The 21,736-nt window shown below is 41.0% G+C and overlaps 1 protein-coding gene across 1 annotated transcript in view; it reads right to left on the bottom strand.

Annotated features, from left to right (window-relative positions):
* The window catches only part of rragd (ras-related GTP binding D), a 32,338-nt gene extending 16,787 nt beyond the window's left edge, over positions 1-15,551 (bottom strand). Inside the window, exons 1-5 of the mRNA XM_073467068.1 lie at positions 15,415-15,551; positions 12,484-12,775; positions 11,904-12,103; positions 10,378-10,492; positions 6,326-6,468 (exon numbers count right to left, since the gene is read on the bottom strand). Of these exons, the coding sequence (XP_073323169.1) occupies positions 6,326-6,468; positions 10,378-10,492; positions 11,904-12,103; positions 12,484-12,775; positions 15,415-15,551 (887 nt within the window). The remainder of the gene's footprint in view (positions 1-6,325; positions 6,469-10,377; positions 10,493-11,903; positions 12,104-12,483; positions 12,776-15,414) is intronic.
* Positions 15,552-21,736: the final 6,185 nt, after the last annotated feature.

Here is a 21,736-nt window from a genome sequence, read left to right as displayed (position 1 = left end):
TGGGTCTCACTTCCTCTGATGGTGGCAGTGGATGAAGATGATACTGTGGCACTTTGCTCACATGTTTGTGTTACTGAAGTTGGCATTAGCGAGGGAAACAGTAGTTACTGGATGTAACTTTAGTTATATGAGTAACGTGTTTGGCTGCAGGTTATTGCAGCCACAATAAAGCACATTATTATAAAGCTCTTCAGACGGGGATGACAGTTTTGCTAAATCCAGTGTTTCCCACACGTACAGTTTGCTTCGGTGGGCAGCCAAGGAATATAAGCTACTTTTATTTTTTGAATCCGTCAAAAAACGTCTGCAGATCTCAGCCATCCTGACATGATACTTTCTGCTTCAACAAGACCAGATTCAGCGCCACACTAAGCGTCTTTATCAGCCAACATCAGTATTTTTTACCTGCAGCCTCAGACTCAAGTGAAAGTCAAAGTGTGTCCTGCTAATAGTTCAGTTATAAATGTTTTATCTTCACTCTGACAAAATCAGGCTCCAGTTGATGGACTCAACAACTTTCAGAGGGCAGCTGTAGATGTGCCAGTGTTTCTTTCAGAATTGGGATTTTATTTGTTTAATTTTCAGAAACATTTCCCTCAAACATAAAACCATAATTATAACACAAATTCAACACTACAAATTGTCAGAAATCACTTATTTTATTGGAGACACTCAAACGAGGACTCACTATATATAAAACCTATCAACATCACTGATCATGTAGGACTGATGTAGGCAGACAGAACGTGACAGTGATGAAACTGGTATTATACCCACCAACACTAATGAAAATATAATAATAAATATTATATTCACGTCCATGTGATTAGACAGAACTGCATGCACATCCACTGTGAGTGTTTGGATTATATCCAGCACATCAGCCTGCTGCCAACAGGATGTGAGAGGCAGAACATGAATACATGGATGGGTTTTGTCTTTTCAGTGGGTTTATATTTATTATTAATGTGTTGTCAAATGGGTGAATGTGTATTTGTCTGTGTTTGGTCTATTTACAGTGTTTTTTCTAAATACAAATTCTATGCTGTAAAGGTGATTAAAACATTGTCTTCATATGTGTGTATTGTTCATTTGCATGCCTTTTGTGTGATGTGCTGAGCTTCATCACATTTCTACAGATATTATTTGGATTTATTTGATCAACCCGGAGACGATATCTCTGTCTCATTACTGTCAGCGGGTGTGAAGGGCATGCTGCTCCACATTGTTCCTTTTCTGCTGCCTTTGATGTTGAATACAAGTGAAATACTGACAGGTGAGGCTTCTGTGGCTCGATCAAGGCTGATCATTTAATGCTGCTTTCAGCTGTAGACCGACTCATTCAGACAGCTAACACTGGCAGGCCAGTAAGGCTGTCACCCAGGTTTGAAGCTGAGGAAGGAGGTGGGTGTGACGAGTGAGTCCAAGTGATTTTCTGCCAATCTACAATTGTCACAAGAGTGAGTTATGTCTCTTGAGACATCTACAGACAACTACAAAGTGTACAACGTGGGGTTGTTCTTCAAACTTCTGTTTTCCTTCAGATCACACCTTAAATATTTCATGTGGAAATATTCATTTTGCTTCATATCTAAACTAAAGATATCACTAGAGTATCAGAATCAGTAGATTTAGCTTTCGATAGCAGTTGTGATGTAGCTTGAACCAGCAGTCCCTTGTCAGAGCTAACGTTAGCTTGTCTGCCCTAGCTAGCTTGACTTTTAGCTTGTCCTTCTTCTTAAAGGGCTTTTCCATGTGTTTGGTTACAGTAAGGTGAGCTCTCTAACTCTCTGTTACCGATCAACACTTAACTGTTGACATCTCTAATCTGTGTCAGCTGATATTTCATGAATACATGACTGGAATTTAACTTTAAGGTGATAATTGTAATGAATAAGCTAAAGAAGGCACAAGGGAACTGTATGTGTAGTCTTAAAGTCAAACTGAAATTTGAACTCTTAACATTTTTTTCTATGCATCAAATTGTTATATTTTAAACAGGATACAACAGGAACATATCGGGATCATCCCTATGTTCCCCGGGTTCGATTATATCGATTATATTCTCAAAATGGCCAGGAAAGGAGAACTTTCTTCTGGAACTCGACAGTCTATTCTTGTTCTGAGAAATAAAGGCTATTCCATGTGAGAAATTGCCATGAAACTGAAGATGTCCTACAACGTTGTGTACTACTCCCTTCAGAGAACAGCACAAACGGGCTCTAACCAGAATAGAAAGAGAAATGGGAGGCCCCGGTGCACAACTAGGCAAGAGGACAAATACATTAGAGTCTCTAGTTTGAGAAATAGACACCCCACAGGTCCTCAACTGGCAGCTTCATTAAATGGTACCCGCAAAATGCCAGTCTCAACGTCCACAGTGGAGAGGCAACTCTGGGATGCTGGCCTTCTAGGCAGTGTGGCAAAGAAAAAGCCATATCTGAGACTGGCCAATAAAAGGAAAAGGTTAAGATGGGCAAAAGAACACAGACATTGGACAGAGGAAGATTCAGGAAGAAAAGTGTTATGGACAGACACAACTAAGTTTGAGGTGTTTGGATCACACAGAAGAACATTTGTGAGACGCAGAACAAGTGAAAAGATGCTGGAGGAGTGCCTGACGCCATCTGTCAAGCATGGTGGAGGTAATGTGATGGTCTGGGGCTGCTTTGGTGCTGGTAAAGTGGGAGATTTGTACAAGGTAAAAGGGATTTTGAATAAGGAAGGCTATCACTCCATTTTGCAATGCCATGCCATACCCTGTGGACAGCGCTTGATTGGAGCCAATTTCCTCCTATAACAGGACAATGACCCAAAGCACACCTCCAAACTATGCAAGGACTATTTAGGGAAGAAGCAGTCAGCTGGTATTCTGTCTGTGATGGAGTGGCCAGCGCAGTCACCAGATCTCAACCCTATTGAGCTGTTGTGGGAGCAGCTTGACCGTATGGTACATAAGAAGTGCCCATCAAGCCAATCCAACTTGTGGGAGGTGCTTCAGGAAGCGTGGGGTGAAATTGCTTCTGATTACCTCAACAAATTGACAGCTAGAGTGCCAAAGGTCTGCAAGGCTGTAATTGCTGCAAATGGAGAATTCTTTGACGAAAGCAAAATTTGAAAGACAAAATTATTATTTCAAATGAAAATCATTATTTCTAACCTCGTCAATGTCTTGACTATAATTTCTATTCATTTTGCAACTAATTTGATGAATAAAAGTGTGAGTTTTCATGGAAAACGTGAAATTGTCTGGGTGACCCCAAACTTTTGAACGGTAGTGTATAAATATACATATACATATACATACATATATATATATATATATATATATATATATATATATATATATATATATATATATATATATATATATATATATATATATATATATATATATATATATATATATACATATATATATACTCTGCATATATATATACTGTGTAACATGTAGAGTAATATAGGATATAAATATATAAGTACGTATATAGGGCAGTTTCTTAGAGAGAGAGAGAGAGAGAGACAGAGGGAGAGAGGCTTCCTCCATGATAAAGTAAAGTATACTGAGCCAGCGAACACACTAATTTCCCTTTTCAGGTTCTAATTCTTCTCTCTGGCCTACAGAATGAGGCAGGTCTCTCAGATTAGGACCTAATTATAGTCCCAGCTGGAGTGATAATTGAAGTGAGAATATAGAGCGAGTCAGAGATGATCAGAGGCCTGCTGGGGGATCAGGAGGACAGAGTTTGCTTTGGCCTTTCATCACATTCAGCTCTGTACTTCTATTAAACACCATCTCCTCTCTGTGCCTAAGACAGAAGCAGCCAGCACACTTCACCTTGACAAGGACAGTGATATGAGCCACTACACCACTACACTACTGACCCTACAGGGTCAGTAGTGTAGTGTAGGCCACATCTCAATGCTGTAAGATCTTCATCAGCTCTGTACTCATGACCACTAGTTACTGAACAGTACAGACACAGTGAGTTATCACATAGACTATAGAGGTTGTGTGGATGTGTCACCTCTGATACTACACACATACAAGTTGTGACTTCACAGTCTCTTATTTACTGTACATTACAGTATAAACACGTTGATATTGATTGCAGGTGAACCTGTGAACAGATCGACATGACTCATAAATACAAGCTTTCTGCCTTTCATCTATTGTACTGTACGATTCAGATGACTGCTTTATATTTGAATGTGTTTTCTTTATTTTCTGATTCTTTCATTTGTGAATATCTTTTTGCTGCAGCAGTTTGTGGAGATTCATTCTGGAAAAGACTTTTAAACTACACAGCCAAACAAATACTCCCTCCTTTCAGCCTCTTCAGAAGCTCCGCCACCTAAAGTCACATCAACAACAGGAGCACTGGGCGAGCTGACCAGAGGACAGATATGGTGGATTCGAGAGCTTAGGGCCCTGCTCTTCTCAGTTTCTCCCAACGAGGAGAGAGCCTATTGGGAAGCATGCAGCCGCATTAAGGAAATGTTTTTCTCGTTATAATTCTCTGAACTTTTCAGAAGGCCCTGAGGTCGTCACTGTCACTCTTTGTCAGACAACTGACCATATATTGGATCGGTCAGGACATGTCATCCATCACCCTGGTAACCAAGTAAATGTTGTGTGTGTCCACCCGGAGCTTCACCATCACAGAGACAGAGAAATCCATTTGTGGCAGCAGATCATCTGGAGTGTTGCTGCTGAGTGTCGAGCTGTAGTCACCCTACACTCTGGCAGGCTGATGTTAGCTGTGTGGTCACCCCTCTGTTTCCACAGCATCAGCCAGTGTCAATCCAGTTGTTTCTCTTACTGCACCAGTGCCTCAGTCCAGCACTCCCAAACACTGCCAGCACGTTTCTGCTAGAAAGAAACGGTATATGGACACGAGACCTAAGGCTCAATAACAGTGTTACACAGGCAGAGACATGTCAGGTCTGCCAAAACAAGTATACTATTTACATCCCAAGTTGACAAAGCAACATCTCTGGTCTTATTTAGGTGTCATTGCTTCATGGTGTAGCTCTGTTCCTTGTGGGCGAGGAGTCAGCAGAGCAGAGAAAGAGGCAAAGGTCCAAGTAGCTGGTTCCCCTGTTGCTGATTGGCTGGTATGGTATTGTGCAGCTCAGCCTGAGCAGCTCTGCTTCTCATTTACAAACCAGAGCTGTGTGCGAACAGCTGCGTCTAGTGGACGTTTTTCTCAACTGGCAGACTGTGAGAAGATATTTGCTGAATCTGACTGTAACTGTAACTGTACTGGATTAGAATCACTGACTGCTCCTTTAAAGAGGCACCGCAGGTGAGCTGGTTCAGGGCTCTGGTGTTGTGCTTGCTTGCTCACCGACATGACGTACAGGACACTATATAGAATGGAGTCTATCCTAAGATAATAGTGTCATTAAAAATATATACAGTATATTTCAAGCTCATATTGAGTTTGGAGTTTGTCTGTCAGGAGGTAATATTTTGTGAAATTATAATAACACCATGATATTTCCTGAGATGGTTCACGTACTGTGAAAATCCATCACATGCCTAACTGTGAGTAAACTGTCTTTTCTGTGTCTGCTTGGAACTGAAGGTTCAGTTCAGCTGACCTGTGTGACCCTCCCTAACTGTGACTCCAGGTCTGTGACTTCATGTGTAGAGGTGTCTCTCAGTAGGCCTCTCGTAGTAGCCGAGCTGTAGCACAGGTACCACAGTGACTCCTCCTCTCTGCTCTGAGAGTGTGAGGGTAGCTGCTCTCTGCATCACGTGATGCTGCAGGACTAATGACTTCAGCATCTCCTCATGAGTTGTCTCTGACAGTACAATGTTTGACTGGCTGGTGACATTATGGTCTGTTGGTGTGGTGATGAGTCGGATCATTTGGCTCAGCTCAGCCTCAGAACCGACTCTTCATTCAGTTCCACTCAGACAAATGTAGCAGTATTTTGACCTATGATGGGTACATATGTGTACACATGTATCAATCACTGTAATTATACTAACACTAACCCTACATTGTGATTGGTATAAAAACCTTAATAATGTCAAAACATCAAACACTATAATGTGTGTTGAACGTTTTTTTTTTATTGAACTAATTTTTATTATCTATGTGTTGTGTGTTGAAACCAGCACAACATACAAAAGTCTCAGCATGCTTGGCTCTTAATTTTACCAAAGTCAGACTTATCTGGAAGTAAAGCAAATACCTTTTTATCGTCCTATTTTTCCGTCTTGTATTATTTTTATTTAAAAAAAGAAAAAAGGGCTCTCAGGCGGCAGCCGGCTCGTTAACGAGTGACACATCGCTAGTGTCTAGTGTCTTACCCATAGATGCAGGAGATGTCAATGACCACGTCGATCATGTCACAACACAGTTCATATGTCTGCATGTCCACTGGACTGCTGTCTGTGGCGATGTAGATCTTACTGACCACATCGAACAGGAAGGCCTTCTCAATACCTGAGTTCTGAAAACAGAGACAGAGACGAAGAAGAGCATTAGTGAGGATGACCTCACCTGGAGAGGTCCTGTCTTCATTTAATGTTAGTCCTGCCTCTTAATTCATTCTTTTGCAATTAAATTTCTCTGAAGAGAGACGGAGCTGTCGTCTCCTGTCTTCATTCTGATTAGCAGAACAGAGTCTCTCATTCTGTGGCCTGTCAAACATCGCACAGAGGTTGGATTTTAATTTCAACTTAAAACTATCTGAAACAAACCTTGTTGCCAGAGGGGGAGGAAGATGTTTACTCACTCTGTGCAGCCTTTTTAAACAGACTCGCCTGTTTTATAAAGAGAATCTATCTTCAATTAACACTTCAACTCTTTATAGTGTGAACAATCACAAGTACTATATCCACTGAGCTTTACTCTGGCTTTATCATCAAACAACACAGAGTTATGTTACCTTCTTTCTATCTTGGTATTCTGATACTGTGCTAACAGTTACAATATTCTGGGTTTGTACACATTTTCATTAAGTGACTCAACAACACATGAGTAGTTGTGCTTTATTGTGCACACCAGCACATTTTACAGATCAGGTTAGTATTTCTCAGAGTGGTTTCATCTTAAAGAAGAATTCCACGAGAGAATCCTGAGGTGTTGCACTCACATACCTTCACAGAAATAAGACCTTATTGTTGCTCGATAGTGTTTCACTGCCCACATATTCATCAGTGAGGATAGGCTAAATAACAGAAACACCACTCTGTATGTGGCGATGCAGTTTTGAACATTAGGGCGGACAAAATAAAATAAAAACATATCAGTATAATGCAGAACAGTTCAACAGCAGCATGAACTACATCCTCCAAGACTGTGATGAAATCTACCAACACATCATGTTTGCTTCACTCGTATGGCTGCACTCTAACGTCTCTGCCAAAAACTGTGTTGTGTTGTTAACTGTAACCAAATGAGGAAATGAGGAATTTGAACTTCACATTGCAGATGCCCCACTGACTTTAAAAGCTGATGTGTGGCAACTTTTAGGGTTTCCCATTTCAAGAAATGATAATGGCGAAAGAGAACATTTTGCAAATACAGCTGGACAACGGTCGGCCAGGCTACAATACAGGACATACATCAAACATGAGCCATGAAGCTATTTTGCACATCACCACCCAGAAAAGCTCCAGTCACAACATCGACCTGCTGTGAGGAAAAAGCTTCAGCAGGCCAGAAGACTGAAAGAAGCATTTAGTCCTTGTTAGGATGGCCGTGTGGAGGCTGGATATTTGAAGCAGGAGTCTGAGGCAGAGGTTTGGTGCAGACCAAAACCAGGTGTTCATTTTCACCAACATTTAACATATATCAGAACACCATTATGACGCTTGGTGCTTGCTGGAAACTGGCTGCTTTATATAGCCTGCCGCTGCCATTAACTTCTACCCCTCCCACAGTATAGGGGAATCTGCGCCACACCTGACAGCAAACTAACACAACAAACACAAATACATCAGAATACATCTAGATTATACTAATATAAAGTATTCAACCTGATCTTATTTTATCTTACACCATACCAGTCAATCCTAGCAGTCCTGACATACAAACTAAAGTCCCAGACACCCCTACACCAATCAACAGGTGGTATCTCCTGGAACCTTTAAATTTGTGCTTCGTTGCCCTGTGGACTCTTTTGCCCAGAACACCCTGAAGAGGAGACACAACAGGGGAGTGAACTTGCATTCAAACATTACACAGTCAGCCACAAATCATTAAACTAACATGTTGTCTGTGCTTCATACCACTACTTCATTATGTTTAATTAAGTGAGACAAACTGAATGTGTGTTTGTCCTACAGGAAACCCTTCACCACTGAGGAGGTATCTACTTAATAGCATCAGCAAATGTAACAATTTCAATAAAACAATTCAATCTTCTGGCTTAGTGTCTTATTCTATTAACTGTTAACATTCTGCTACACAAAGTGGTAATGAAAGGACCTTCATTACAGCCCCCCAAAACAGTCTGAGAGCTGAAGAAATAAGACACATAGGAGAAATCATAAGGCAGAGACTGAAGATAGCTTGTTCTGTGGCCAACAACCTGAGATTTATGAAGTCAGTAAACATGCTGGAGCTATATTAGTCACAGCTGCTGTTATGACGTGCAAAACCTGCTTGTTTTTAAAGTGCTACATACAGAAAAAACGTGTTTGTTTGAGGTGAGTTACTTGAAAAACTGAGGGTTTGATTATTTCTGTCCTTGTTGGTTATTTGACCTGTGAGACACAGTGGCACCTCTCTCTCTCTGAGTTGGTAGCAGGTTTAAGATGTTGGATGATCTTGTTCCTGCCTCTGTGACTTGTTTATGATGCTGTACTCACTGTACTACAGTACACTGCAGCTTCATACACTAACATCAGTTGGCAGCTTTACAGTTACAGTATCTCACCTTGGAGAAATACCACAGCTCTACAACCAGTGGAGTTTATAATGTATGTCAAACTGTGTCAGAACAATAAAATTAGACAGAAGTTACAGCAGGACTTCAGTTAGTAGACACAGCCACAGTAAAAACTGAAGCTCACTGCTCAATAACTGTGTGGAATGTGAGTAAATGTATTTGAATGTGATCGTAGACGAACTTTCACTTCACAAACATCCTCCATGCTGCTCCCTGGTTAGCAGCTCAGCTGGGAAACAATCAAAGATCATTTCCAACTTGACTACCAGCTCACTTTTAGAGAACCTCAGTCGAGAAAAAAATATATTGACTTAGTATTTGGAAAAAGAGTGTGATGATCACTTATCATGCTGTGATTGGCTGAGAAGGGGGAGTCAGCATCGAGCTTCTCAGCCAATCACAGGGTGGTAAATGAGCTGCCTTTAGTTTCAACTGCACTCTCGCATACATACATTCATCTTTCTCTTAAAGACTTTCTTCAGACACAATCATTCTTTACAATATTAAATGTACATGAATACATGTTTATGTGAGAGACAATGATGTGCAGAGCAGTTTGTCGTCTTGTATCTCAGAACAGACCTCCAGTGTGCTGCTGGTAGTCCTGATACGGGCTACATCTGGTTAACACAGAAATGTTCAGCCGTTGTTTTAAAACAGCTTTTAATGTTGGTTTGAATTAATAATATAAACACTCGTATTGTTATAATATGACTGGAGTAAAGAAGGCAAGTGAAACCAAACCAAACAAACAGCAGTCCAGTTAGAGAATATTAACATATTAATATCTCAGTATTAGTAGTAAACTCATATTTATATATAAAACAGGATTATTTTCACTACTTTCAATATGCAAGTACTGTTTTTATATTTGCTTACCTTTTAGCAAGGCACCTTATTGTGACATGAAATGGACTTTAGTTTAGGATCTATGGGGTCACACGTTATATGTGAGGTGTCACTATCAGATTGATGATTGGTCTGAAGACCGGCCAATAGATGTAAATATACGTTGTTACAGCACATTTAAGCTCATTTATATGGCAAATAAACTTCAATTTGCATGTGACAGTAAACAACAGATAGAGTACAACAAGCAAAAATAAATAATATAACCAGGAAACTGGAACATCTGTCATTCAGGATGACATCATGTTTAACCTAAATGAGGCATGTAACACTCATAAACAGTGACGAATGCATGTCAGTGCTTCATCTAATTTATATTCTTTGGTGGCATTCAATAAGTCTGCGTTCATAAAATACAAACAGTATATCTGTTATGTAAGACTGCCACCTAGTGACTGGACTGTAAAGTACAGGAGGACAGGTACATGCAACATACTGCCCATAGTCCAGCTTGGTTATTAAAATACTGTGGGCAAAATACAGAAGCACACTGATGTAAATTCAGTTTAGATTTGACTAAATATCTTCACTTCATTCAGCAGCAGGATTACTCACAGATATGAAGATGTTGAGGAGGTTTTCCAGCGTTGGCAGCTGTGGGATGAGCTTCTGGACCACTTTACTGAACGCCTCGAATATGGAGTGGTCATATATACTGGTTAAATAGAAGCTGTGGAGGTCAAGGACAACAATCTGAATCAGAATAGATTTTTTATGACACATTACTTCACAATTTGATCATTCTTAGCATACAGATATGGACAAAAAACAAGGCAGCTGTCCCTTATCAACAGGTTAGCATTAGCAGGTTGTTACACACATTTCTAGATAGCCTGACAGTCCCAAAGCTTGAATTATGTCAGAAAAGCCTAACAAGCACACTTGTAATTATAGTACTGAAACCTTTAATATCAATACTGACATTTATATAATTAACATTAATAAAACAAACAGGCATCTTTCTACAAAACTATGTTTGTTGGTTTAAACAATGTCCGTCTCTTACATTGGCAAGATTAAGATTGAAAGATTTCTCCTGTATTTTCTTTAAAGTGAGGCATGATAATCATTTTGCTTCTTATTATTGTTAATAAGCACAGAATACTATTTTAATTGTTGAGTCTTTGGTCTGTTCAGCCCATATGATGCCATACTGCCATTCTATAACATAAGAACCATTAGCTAGTTAGCATAAATTTCTGTGGCACTGTGGCGTGCTTTGTTTGCAGCCTTGGTTTGAGCAACTATCACTGAAATATATCAATGCAAACAGCACATCACTGATTGTTCTCAGAAACTAATACTCCCACACAGCCAACATGTTCCTTATATGTGAAAACAAACCACATCTGCACACAGCACATTATGTGACACGTGAGCGCTGCACATTGTGTGTCAGAGTCATGGAAACAGTATTGCAAGTATATGGCGGTGGGCTGCAGGAAGATGGTGCCATGATGAAGCAGTGAAGGTGGAGCTAAATGCTGTAGACGGCAGTCAGGAAGATCACTGGACAAAGTTTTATTCAGGATTAAAGGCAACACGAGGAGCAGGCAAACACGACGGCAAGACCAGGGAACGCGACAAAGACTTAAATACAAACTAAATTAATGAGGGGATGAGGCCCAGGTGGAGCGAGGCAGAGAAACACAGGTGAGGGTGGTGAATGGAAAAATACTAGAAACAGAGAAGGAGCTGATAGGCTGGAAACACTGTGAGGAAGGAGGAGCTGATGTCATGTCATTTGCAAATAGGCCAGTGTCATTATTAAACCAAAAACATTGATGAAATGTTTCTGATTTCATTTGGAGTGAAAATAAAAAAATGACATTCAGTCAGACTACGTCATTAAAGTGCATGTATCCAGCACATCTTTTATACATAAGATGTCATGCATCACCATTTTTACATTTCATTTCTATTTAGTAAAAGGTATAGATGTACTTATATAGATGTATCTCTTTATTTTGCTCCGGTCAAAAGTTGTTTTAATTTCTTGAATCTGTTTTGTATTACAGTATTTATTTAATACAAACGAATCATGAAACCAGAAACAATCCAAAAGCTGCGGTCAAACCCACCTCAGGTGTATTCGTTCCAGGCCGGCGTCTGCGAGGTCATCGTTGGCCCGTTTGTGAATGTCCCTCTGTTTCTCGATCTTGTGGTCATCTGACAGGCCATCCACTTTGTGAATGAACACCTCGAAGTTGATGTCGGGGTTGACTTTGTAGGCCCTGGTCACTGTGAGATGCAGTCTGCTCAGAGCCTCCACATAGTCATCCTATCATGAAGAAGAAAAGAGTCACACCACTGAAGAAGCAGTATGTTCAGTTTACTCTTTGGTTTAAACTACAAACGTTCTCTGGGGTGAATATCATTGTAATAACTGAACAGTCTGGCCAATGCTGTTTATGTGATGTTATGTGTATAGTCTGTGCATAAAAAAAGTCAATACAGAAATGTCAAAGATATGTATTTTTTACTCTTTAATATCAGTATCAGCACTAGCACAAACAATGGATCGTGGTTGGGCTCTATTGTCTATGTCATTGTTTGCGGAGGCTCTAAGACCTGATTGTGCTGAGCCAACAAATAGTGAAGAAATCCTTCAGAACATTATGAAGGATTGATTACTGATACAACACGGCTGTGTGGCCTGACCTGTGAGTCGATAACAAAGATTAACGCTCCAGTGCCTCGGAAGATCATTTCGTAGTCAAAGGTGGGGTCGAAGAAGTCGATCTGGCCAGGGAAATCCCAGATCTGGAAGCTGACGAAAGAGCTGTTGGAGACGTCCTCTCTGCAGATCTTATTGGTGCTCTCCAGGAACAGGGTCTCATTGGGTGACATTTTATGGAAAACCACCTTCTGGATGGAGGACTTCCCACTCCTCCGCAGGCCCATCAACAGTATCCGAGGTTTGACCTCTCCATTCAGAGAATCACTGAAGCCCAGCACTACACATCAACAAAGGGACAAAGTCACTGTGAAGTAGTGAGTGAACCCAGCTGACAACACACAGGTTAACAGAGTGCTTCATGAGGACGACTCAGCAGTGGTGGGAGATATTAAAATAACACCATGTATTTATAACAACGTGATTTACATTTATAAATAAATTAGATAAATGTCTTATAACCAAACTACTTCCACACTACTAACTAATAACCTTGATTATGTCATCAGGATTATATCTGTTAGGCTGGTCGACACATATTTATGAACTGGGGCTGTTTTTAATGGACCCTGACACACAGGGAGTGTCTAAAAAAAGATGCTATCAAATTAAACTGTGGGATATGTAGTAAACAGTCTTCCTAACAGGGACTAAAAGTCCAGATATCTCCACCTCTGCTGGTTCAGTTGTGACCATTTCTCTTTGAATCTGTCTCTGCTCAGGCTCTCAGCTTTATAAAAGTGGCTGAATCACTGTAGTGCACTTCTAACGCCAGGAATACAAAGACATTTTGAACTGGCACAGCATTGGTTCAAACAAAAAGGCTGTGAAAGACTGAGGAGGCCACATACTCTATCAGTCAGTGTACAGTAAATAAGTCAGTAACACAGTGTTTGGTAAAACAATAGCTCCCATTATATCTCAGCCCCAGTTGACCTCATCTCGTTGCAGTGTGGGCATAAAGAACTGTGGAGCTGAAGGCCACTGAGTGTCCAAGTGTTTACTCATGATAACAACACACTCATTTCAATGCCTCCGTCTACCACTTGTGACTGGAAGTCACTACATAAAGAGAAGAAGAAGAGAAGGAGACAGAAGTGAACAGAATCCAGACAGCTGTTTGCTTCATCATAGACGTCCACGTCCACGACTGATCAAGTGTCCCTCACACTGCAGTCCAACAGCCAATCACAGAAGACTAATGCAACTTCAAAGTATAATTTCAAATTTTACTCAGATACTCTACAACTATGTTTAATTTCAGATTTTTAAAAGGAGGTTCACTGCAACTAAAATCATTTACCATGTAGGAGTAACAAAGAGTATGTGCACGTACACTGCATTTACAGCTCTGATTCACAAAAAGTTTGGAAGCTGTGTGAAATATAATAAAATGGAATGTGACACTTTGTTAATCCTCTTTGACTCAACTGAAAACAGTACAGAGACTATATATTTCATGTTTGATCTCATTAATGTCATGATTTTTGGAAATATCTGCTTCTTGTGAATGTGGTGCAGCAACATGTGTCACACAAGTTGTGACAGGAGCAACAAAAGACTGTGAAAGTTGTGTAACGCTCCAGAAACACCTGTTTGGATCTTTCCACAGGTAAACAGGTTCACTGGTAACAGGTGAGAGGATCATGATAGGAATGAAAGGAGCATCCTCGAAAGGCCCAGTCGGTCACAAGCAGGTGTGAGGTGAGGTTCACCACTTTGTCACACACGATGCATAAAGGAGATCACTGCGTTATTATGGATCCAACTGCTTTTCTTTGGAAAGCAGCCCTGCTCACTCTCAATGGAGGCAACATTGTTTTCATATGACGAATGGCTCAGCAGCTTTGTGGTCCTGGTACTCCATGCCTTTTGACAGGAGACGGCGAGAAAAGTGGTGTAGTTCAACTAACAGCGCCTTCTCGACTGGTGGGCCCCAATAAATGTACTGTTACTGTTTGATCACACCACAACAGGGATAAGAATTAGCTAGCATGCTATTTCCTAAACTGTACGTTCAGTGGTTGTCTGGTCTTGATGGGTTGTGTCTGGGTGTTTCTCTCACTTGGTTTGTAAATCAAACAGCCAGCAATGGAGCTCACACAGCGGTTTGTGAGCTGTAGTTTCCCCAGTAAACACACCGACCACAGAACTGCACTGTTTCCGGGCTGTAAAGCCTAACAGCTCCAGCCTAACAAAGGCAACCAATCAGAGGCAGAATAGGGCAGGTCTACCAGTGGGATCCTCAATAAGGCTTTACTCTGAGTGAGCATCACTCAGAAGTAATCAGAGCAAAACTGTGTGAAATCAAATGTTCAGTAAATCATCCATCACTCCATGTTTCAACACACATTTAATCACTTTCATTATTAATTCATTTTCATCACCTCCACATTTCTTAATTATTTTCTGGAGGCCACTTCCCTTAAATGATAAATAGCATGTCTGTGTTGTGAGTGATGAATGTAAGACAGGATATGATACATGGTGTTTTCAGCGCTACATTTTTCCATTCACACACATTTCAGTAACCATGTGTCAGTTAAATGTCGTAACTTCCAGCCCTCATAGATTTCAACTGTTACTCTGCAGGAAACTTAAAGTAGTGACCTATTATTAGTAACATTACACTTATTATAGCAGCCAGATTGCAGGTTATAGTCTAGAAACATGGCCGCAGTTTAATGTCTCTGTTTGTGTGTAGTAACGTAGTCGTACCATTACAACTTGTAGTGACTGTACTCCGTTACTCCACCGCAGTTGTAACTTGACAAAGTGACGTCCACTGAGTGCTCCAGTGACGCAGAGGGAATCTTATTTTAGAGGGAGCAGCTGCAGGAGCCCTGACACACTGAGCCCAGTGTACCACTCTGTGCTGCTCTGTGACCTTCCTAAGCACAAGAAATACCCTCCTACCTCCGTCCTCACAGCCCAGTCCTGCGTCTGAAAACGCCTCCAGGTCGTCTTCGTCGTCGTAATATCCCAGAGCCGTGTCCTCCTCCTCCTCCTCCTCCTCCTGCCGGCTCAGCGCACACACTGTCTCAGTCGTCATGCTGCTTCCCTCTGCTCCACTGACGCTGCCTCTGCCTTGTACTGTCTAACTTTCCTACATTGTCACCTGATCCATGAGAGCCATGCTGGTGAACTCTCACCCCCTCTGCAGCCGCACTGGGAGGGGTGGAGGAGTGAGGCTGGTCCTGGTGGGTCTCTGGAAGCAGCCAAATGAATATGACAGACAGGCTGAATGAATACTACAGAGCCAGGCTGTTACAGAAAACATCCACTGACTCTTCAGAGGTCTGCAAACAGGAGATAACTGGCTATTTTTCTCCTCCACATCACTTCAATGCTGGGACGCATGTTGGCTGTCCAGTGTGTCGGGGTCAGAGCAGGGCCGGCTCTAGGGTCACACCTTTAGGAGGGCTCAGCCTGCCTGATGAAAACACAAGAGCTCCTGTAGGTCCACAGATACGCTCATAGGAACTCCAGGTTTCCTGAAACAAAAATCAATATTCCAGCCACACCTTCCTAATCAACAATGAGGCCTCTAGGTGTTTCACATGCTGTTTTATCAGATTTCCTGATTGCTTGATTGCAGCAGGTGTTTCTTTAAATGTTCAGGTGCTGATTAACAGAGACTGCAGTAAGGTCACATTCCCCAGCATAAACACACATCAAAAAGTCAACAACAATAGGCACTAGAGACCACAACGCCACTGTACAAAACTATAACATACATTAACATATTTTACATAATGAGATAGAAAATATAAATCAGAGTCTGATCCATCTACATCAGAGGAGCACTAGATACACAGAAGTGGGGATTGAGACTGCGATACAAACATAAAGGATTTTATTTAAAAATGCATTAAAGTGAAGGATTGCAACAATATTATAGGTATGACTTAAGTATTAACACAGTGAGACATGTCATGTCAACATGAGCACCAACATGAGCAGACTGGAGAGGAGCACATGAGGTGAGAGGAGCTGAAACACAACACCAAACCCACAAAACACAAGTGAAAGAAGATAAACATGACAGGACAATGACACTATTCAGACTACTGCACGGTACTGCTGCTACGTTCATCTGTAGCAACACATCATATTTGTACAATGTCAAATCTTAACCTGCAGAGTAACTTACAACAGCTGTGGAGTCAAAGGTACAATATTTGTCCTTTTAATGTAGCGTAAGTATAAAGTAGCAAAAGGGTTTACAGTGTGTCGGCAGACGTGCACATATGCTATCTAAGAATCTTTTGGTTCATTCCTTTTATGAATTCCTGCCAAGCTAGTAGGTGTGTCAGCGCTCTGTTAATGGTTAGGTGCACTTCACTTGAGTGTAAAGGTGATTTATTTGTCATCATACAATGAAAGTTAGTAACTCCTTCATGCTACACTAACACAGAACATATACAGTATACAGTGATTTAGGCTATAAATATACATGTATATGTCATAAACACATAAACTTCCAGGAAATAACTGTGAAGTGCATTTCTTACATTTGCATCAGCGGGAATGTAAACAGCAGCAGCCAGTTGGTGATGATAACAGTTATCGTCACCGTTATCGTGTGCTCGTCCAGTGATCCGGGTGGAGACCGGGTTCTGTAAAAACATCAGTCTCTCTCTTTGGTATTTACCTGAAACCTTTTCCTCAGCTGGTTTTAAAGACTGTCATCCTGCTTTGAACTAGAGTGTTGGGCAGGTGGACAGACTGTTACAATAGTGGCTTAACCCTAACGTTCACATGCGTTCTACATTTAGAGGACTGAGGACTGTTTTTAAACGAGTGAGAGGATCGACACTGCAGCCTCCTAATGGTGCCATAAAATGAAAATAATGTGGATTACACTTTTAATCCAATATTTTTTGCTGTCAGTGGATGAATGTGGTAAGTTACATTTTATTAGTGCTACTGCTGATTTTTAACTGTAGCAGCAGAGCCCAGAACGTATTGTTGAACACTTACAGGTTACTACCTCCATTAAGGAGGTTATGTTCTCACCCTCCATTTGTTGGTGGGTTTATGCAAAAACTACTAAACGGATTTCCATCTAACTTAGATTGAGGATGGACTCAGATCTGGATAAATGGACGGATGCATGACATTTTCTTTAATGCTCCTGTTGGTAAAAAAAAGTTAAATAAATAGTGACATTTTCGGATGGCAGCTGACCCGACCTTCAGTCACAAAGCATCGGTGTTTGACGAGTTGGGTACGAATCTTAAGAATCAAGTTTCTTACTAAAATTCCCAGGGTATAATTCATGATGAAAAGATCAGGCACCTTTAGGTGGCTGGTCTCTCTGAGTGAGTACAGAACAACAACTGGGATAAAAACCTGCAACTACCACCAATGTGCAGCTGAGACAATAGGGATTGGTTGCATTAACTGTTGGACTGTTGGGCTTTGGTATCCACTCTACTAGTCATTCTAGTTCTTTCTTGTTACTTTGCAGATGGTGATTCTACATGCAAAGAATAAGAAAAACTACATCAACCTACAAATATTCTTTAAAAAAAGAAACAGCAGTTTTATCTTGATGATCACTAATGATGCAAATTTGCTGCTGTTATTTTTATATTAAACCTCAGTCAAATGTGAGAGAAAGTATTACTGTACTACATGCTTTAGTATTAAAGAAAAACAACAAACGTTCAAGGCAGCTATGTGTTGATCTACATGAGCTGACATCTTGGCTTTACTATTGCTGCTATAACTTGAATTCTGGTTGGGAAAGTGGTTGTTATATACTTATATTTTCATGTCATAGAGCAGGTGCAGCACTTTATCTGTTAATGCAAGTGTCAACTGTGTGTTTACATGTGCTAAGGTAACTTGGTTATTCTTGTTTTTCTGCATTGACCCTGATTTCTTGACAATGACATGCAAACAAAAATGTCATGGTGCAGATTATATATTATATTATACGACTTCAGACGGGAACATGTGTCATGGCAGCTGTACAGAGGAATGAACTTGTTGTAGTGTCTTTGTTTCCAAACAAATTCAATGCAATCCTAAATCTGACTATGAATTTTTATCAGAAACTGTGATAAAAATTTGACCCATCCAATTTCTTCTTTTTTTCCAGGTTCCCATTCTCTTGAGTTCTTGTCAACAGGACGTGTGCAGCCTGGAGATCGACCTCAATTTGAGCAACTAACTGTATTTAATGGAGTTCCCATCTCTTACTGTGACAGCTCGACCACAAGAGAGGAGCTCAAACCTGCTCTGGAATCAGCAAACTTGCCTGAATACTGTGGTGAAGCAAGATCTAATATAATAGATGCTGTCCATGAGATCCCACCATCCATCAACTGTACTGTGTGTAAGTTTTTAACATGTGCCATGTTAATCTTCATCGTAGGCTACTGACTGAGGTCCCTCAGACTTTATGTCATATCTTACAGGAACTTTGTTTTATTGTTCAAATGTTTGATTCCTGATGACTGATGACTTTTTAGACGTACCAACATATTGGGGTCCTGGAGGAGCCCAATCAAAAGGGCCCAATGCTGCCTACGCAGTTTTTTTTATTTTGAATTTTTTATATAGGGATAAAGAGAAGGTGAAAAGAAAAATAACAATAGTAATAATAATATAAAAAGACAGTTAATCATACAAGGACAAAACAGGCAGGTAGTCCAGTAATAAAACGTTCTCGGATAGATGGAACCCAAATCTCTTCTTTATTTAAACGCCACCACCAGATGTTGATAATTGTCATCGCTTCACTCAGCAGAATTTAGCACGTTCACCCGGGTCTTACGTTTAGATCAAAGCCGAGCCGAGCTGATAAAAACCCGTGTCTACTGCAGAGTCAACTGACCCGGGTGTAAATACAGAGTTTATACATTCACATTGCACAAAAAGCTGATCTTAATGGGTTTGAGTGGGATTATTGACCAGTGGAAAAGAGGTATTGGGTCTCATTCCTTTATTTCCAGGTCTGTTTACATGATATTTTTTAGAAATGTTTTAAGATCTCTCATACAAACAAGACTTTCTCACACGAGACATGATTATTATTTAACATTTGATTATTAATATATGATTATTATTCTGTGCTTTTACACACATTTTAAATTATTTTTAAAGAATATATGTTTTCACACAAACATACACCGATCAGGCATAACATTATGACCACCTGCCTAATATTGTGAAGGTTCCCCTTGTGCAGCCAAAACAGCTCTGACCTGTCAAGACATGGACTTAAGACCTCTGAGGGTGTCCTGTGGTGTCTGGCACCAGGGCGTTTTATAGTGGATCCTCTGGGTCCTGTATGTTGGGGGGTGGGGCCTCCATGGATCAGACCTGCTCCAGCACGTCTTACATATGTTCAATCAAATTGGGATCTGGGGAATTTGGAGGCCCGGTCAACATCTTGGGTGTCAGGGCACATTGTCCTGCTGGGGGGCCACTGCCATCGGGTAGTGTTGTTGTGATGAGGGGGTGTACTTGGTCCACAACAGTGTTTGGATGGGTTGTGCGTGTCAAGTGGCATTCACATGAATGCCAGCACCCAAGGTTTCCCAGCAGAACATTGCATTGTGATGAGATGATCAATGTTATTCACGTCTCCTGTCAGTGGTTTAATGTTGTGGCTGATTGGTGTATACACATGTACAACATATACATTTTATCACATGGAATATATGTTTTTCGTTAACCCCTTGATTATAGAGAATTATCCGTTGATTTAACAGTTTCTTAATTTATAGATTGTTTACTACAACGGCGGCGTGGATGCACCCAGTCAGCCAATGGGGTGATCGCTTCTTTTGACGCCTGGGCAGTGAATGGAATAGACTTCATAAGATTTGACCCTGTATCGAAGACATGGACATCCCTGTCTCCCTCTGCACTACAAGTTCAACATCAGTGGAACAACAATATTGCTCGGAATCATGCCTTTAGTCACTTCATCAGAGAACAATGTCCACTGACTCTGCAGAGAATTAAACTGAGATCAACACACCATAAAACAGGTGAGAGCTGGAGCAGTAGGCTATGAATACCCACCAGATAAAACACCAGCATGCAGGCACATGTGCGCACACACGCACACACACACACATTCATCACATCACAACTTGTTATAGTGTTCTTTAGCTCATGAAGTTGTTGCAGTTAAAGAAATAGCTTAGTCTGTCATGAAGGCAAAAAACAATCTGGCAATCAGTGAGTGAGCCGGAGGAGCCTTTATACTGGCTGATTGCAGACGAGCTGCAGCTGAGAGTCTAGGTGAGGTGAGTCAGGCAATGAGATGGGTGTGGTTGGCTGGCAGGTAGGAGGAGAGGTGAGGCGAGTGGAAAAATACTGTCAGTGCAGACTGTGACAAAAGTATGTCCAAAGCATTTTCCTGACATGTCCATTCATATTAAGACAACCTTCTCAGTTGGTTGCACCAGTACATGCTTTGGTCGCTCATCCACATGCACAACCAGTTTTTTTTCTTCCTTAAACTTGACCCTGTTATTAAAAATATATTCAAACTCTCCACTGACATCTTTTAAAGAAGCACAATCTGCCGCATGCTCGGCAGCTCTTGTGTCCGAGGACACCTGAACTATCTGACAACTAAGTAAATACTACCTGCTGATGAAGACCGTGGGATGCATTTGAAATCTCCAGAAAAACTCTTGGTAAAAAGATTGTTGTTGTGGTCACTCGACTGTTTACAGTCAGGCATGAACTGTCAGACTTGTGTATGTTCCCATGACCACTGTGGGTTCCACAGTGGTCATGGGAATTCTGTGTGTTGGATGTCAGAAGCAAAGTGAGAGCAGCACACAGTGAGGTAGTTGCTCATAGCAGATCCTTTGACCCTAACCCTGATCTTTTACTTTATTTCTCTGCAGAGGTACGTGTCTTCGCCAAGCCAGATGTTAAAACAGACCAGGCACTGCTGATGTGTCACGTGACAACTACTGACAAATCAGTGAGCTCAGTGCATCTGATTGGAGATGGGGCTTCCCAAACAAGTTGGAGCTCCGTAACCGGACCAGTGCCTTCTGAAGATGGATCTATGATCCTCAGACTGACAGCTGGCATCTCCCTCAGCCAAAGCACTAATGTCTACGGCTGTGGAGTACAAACAGGAGGTCACAACATCACTGTCTTTTGGGGTGAGACCTTTTGAAAACTTGCATGTTTATATTTGGTTAATTAACTAAGATATACGTGTACAATTCAACATAACCTGTTGAATCAGTG

This window comes from Pagrus major, chromosome 5, assembly GCF_040436345.1.
Source record: "Pagrus major chromosome 5, Pma_NU_1.0".
Taxonomy (NCBI): domain Eukaryota; kingdom Metazoa; phylum Chordata; class Actinopteri; order Spariformes; family Sparidae; genus Pagrus; species Pagrus major.
This window is presented reverse-complemented; position numbering and strand designations above follow the sequence as displayed.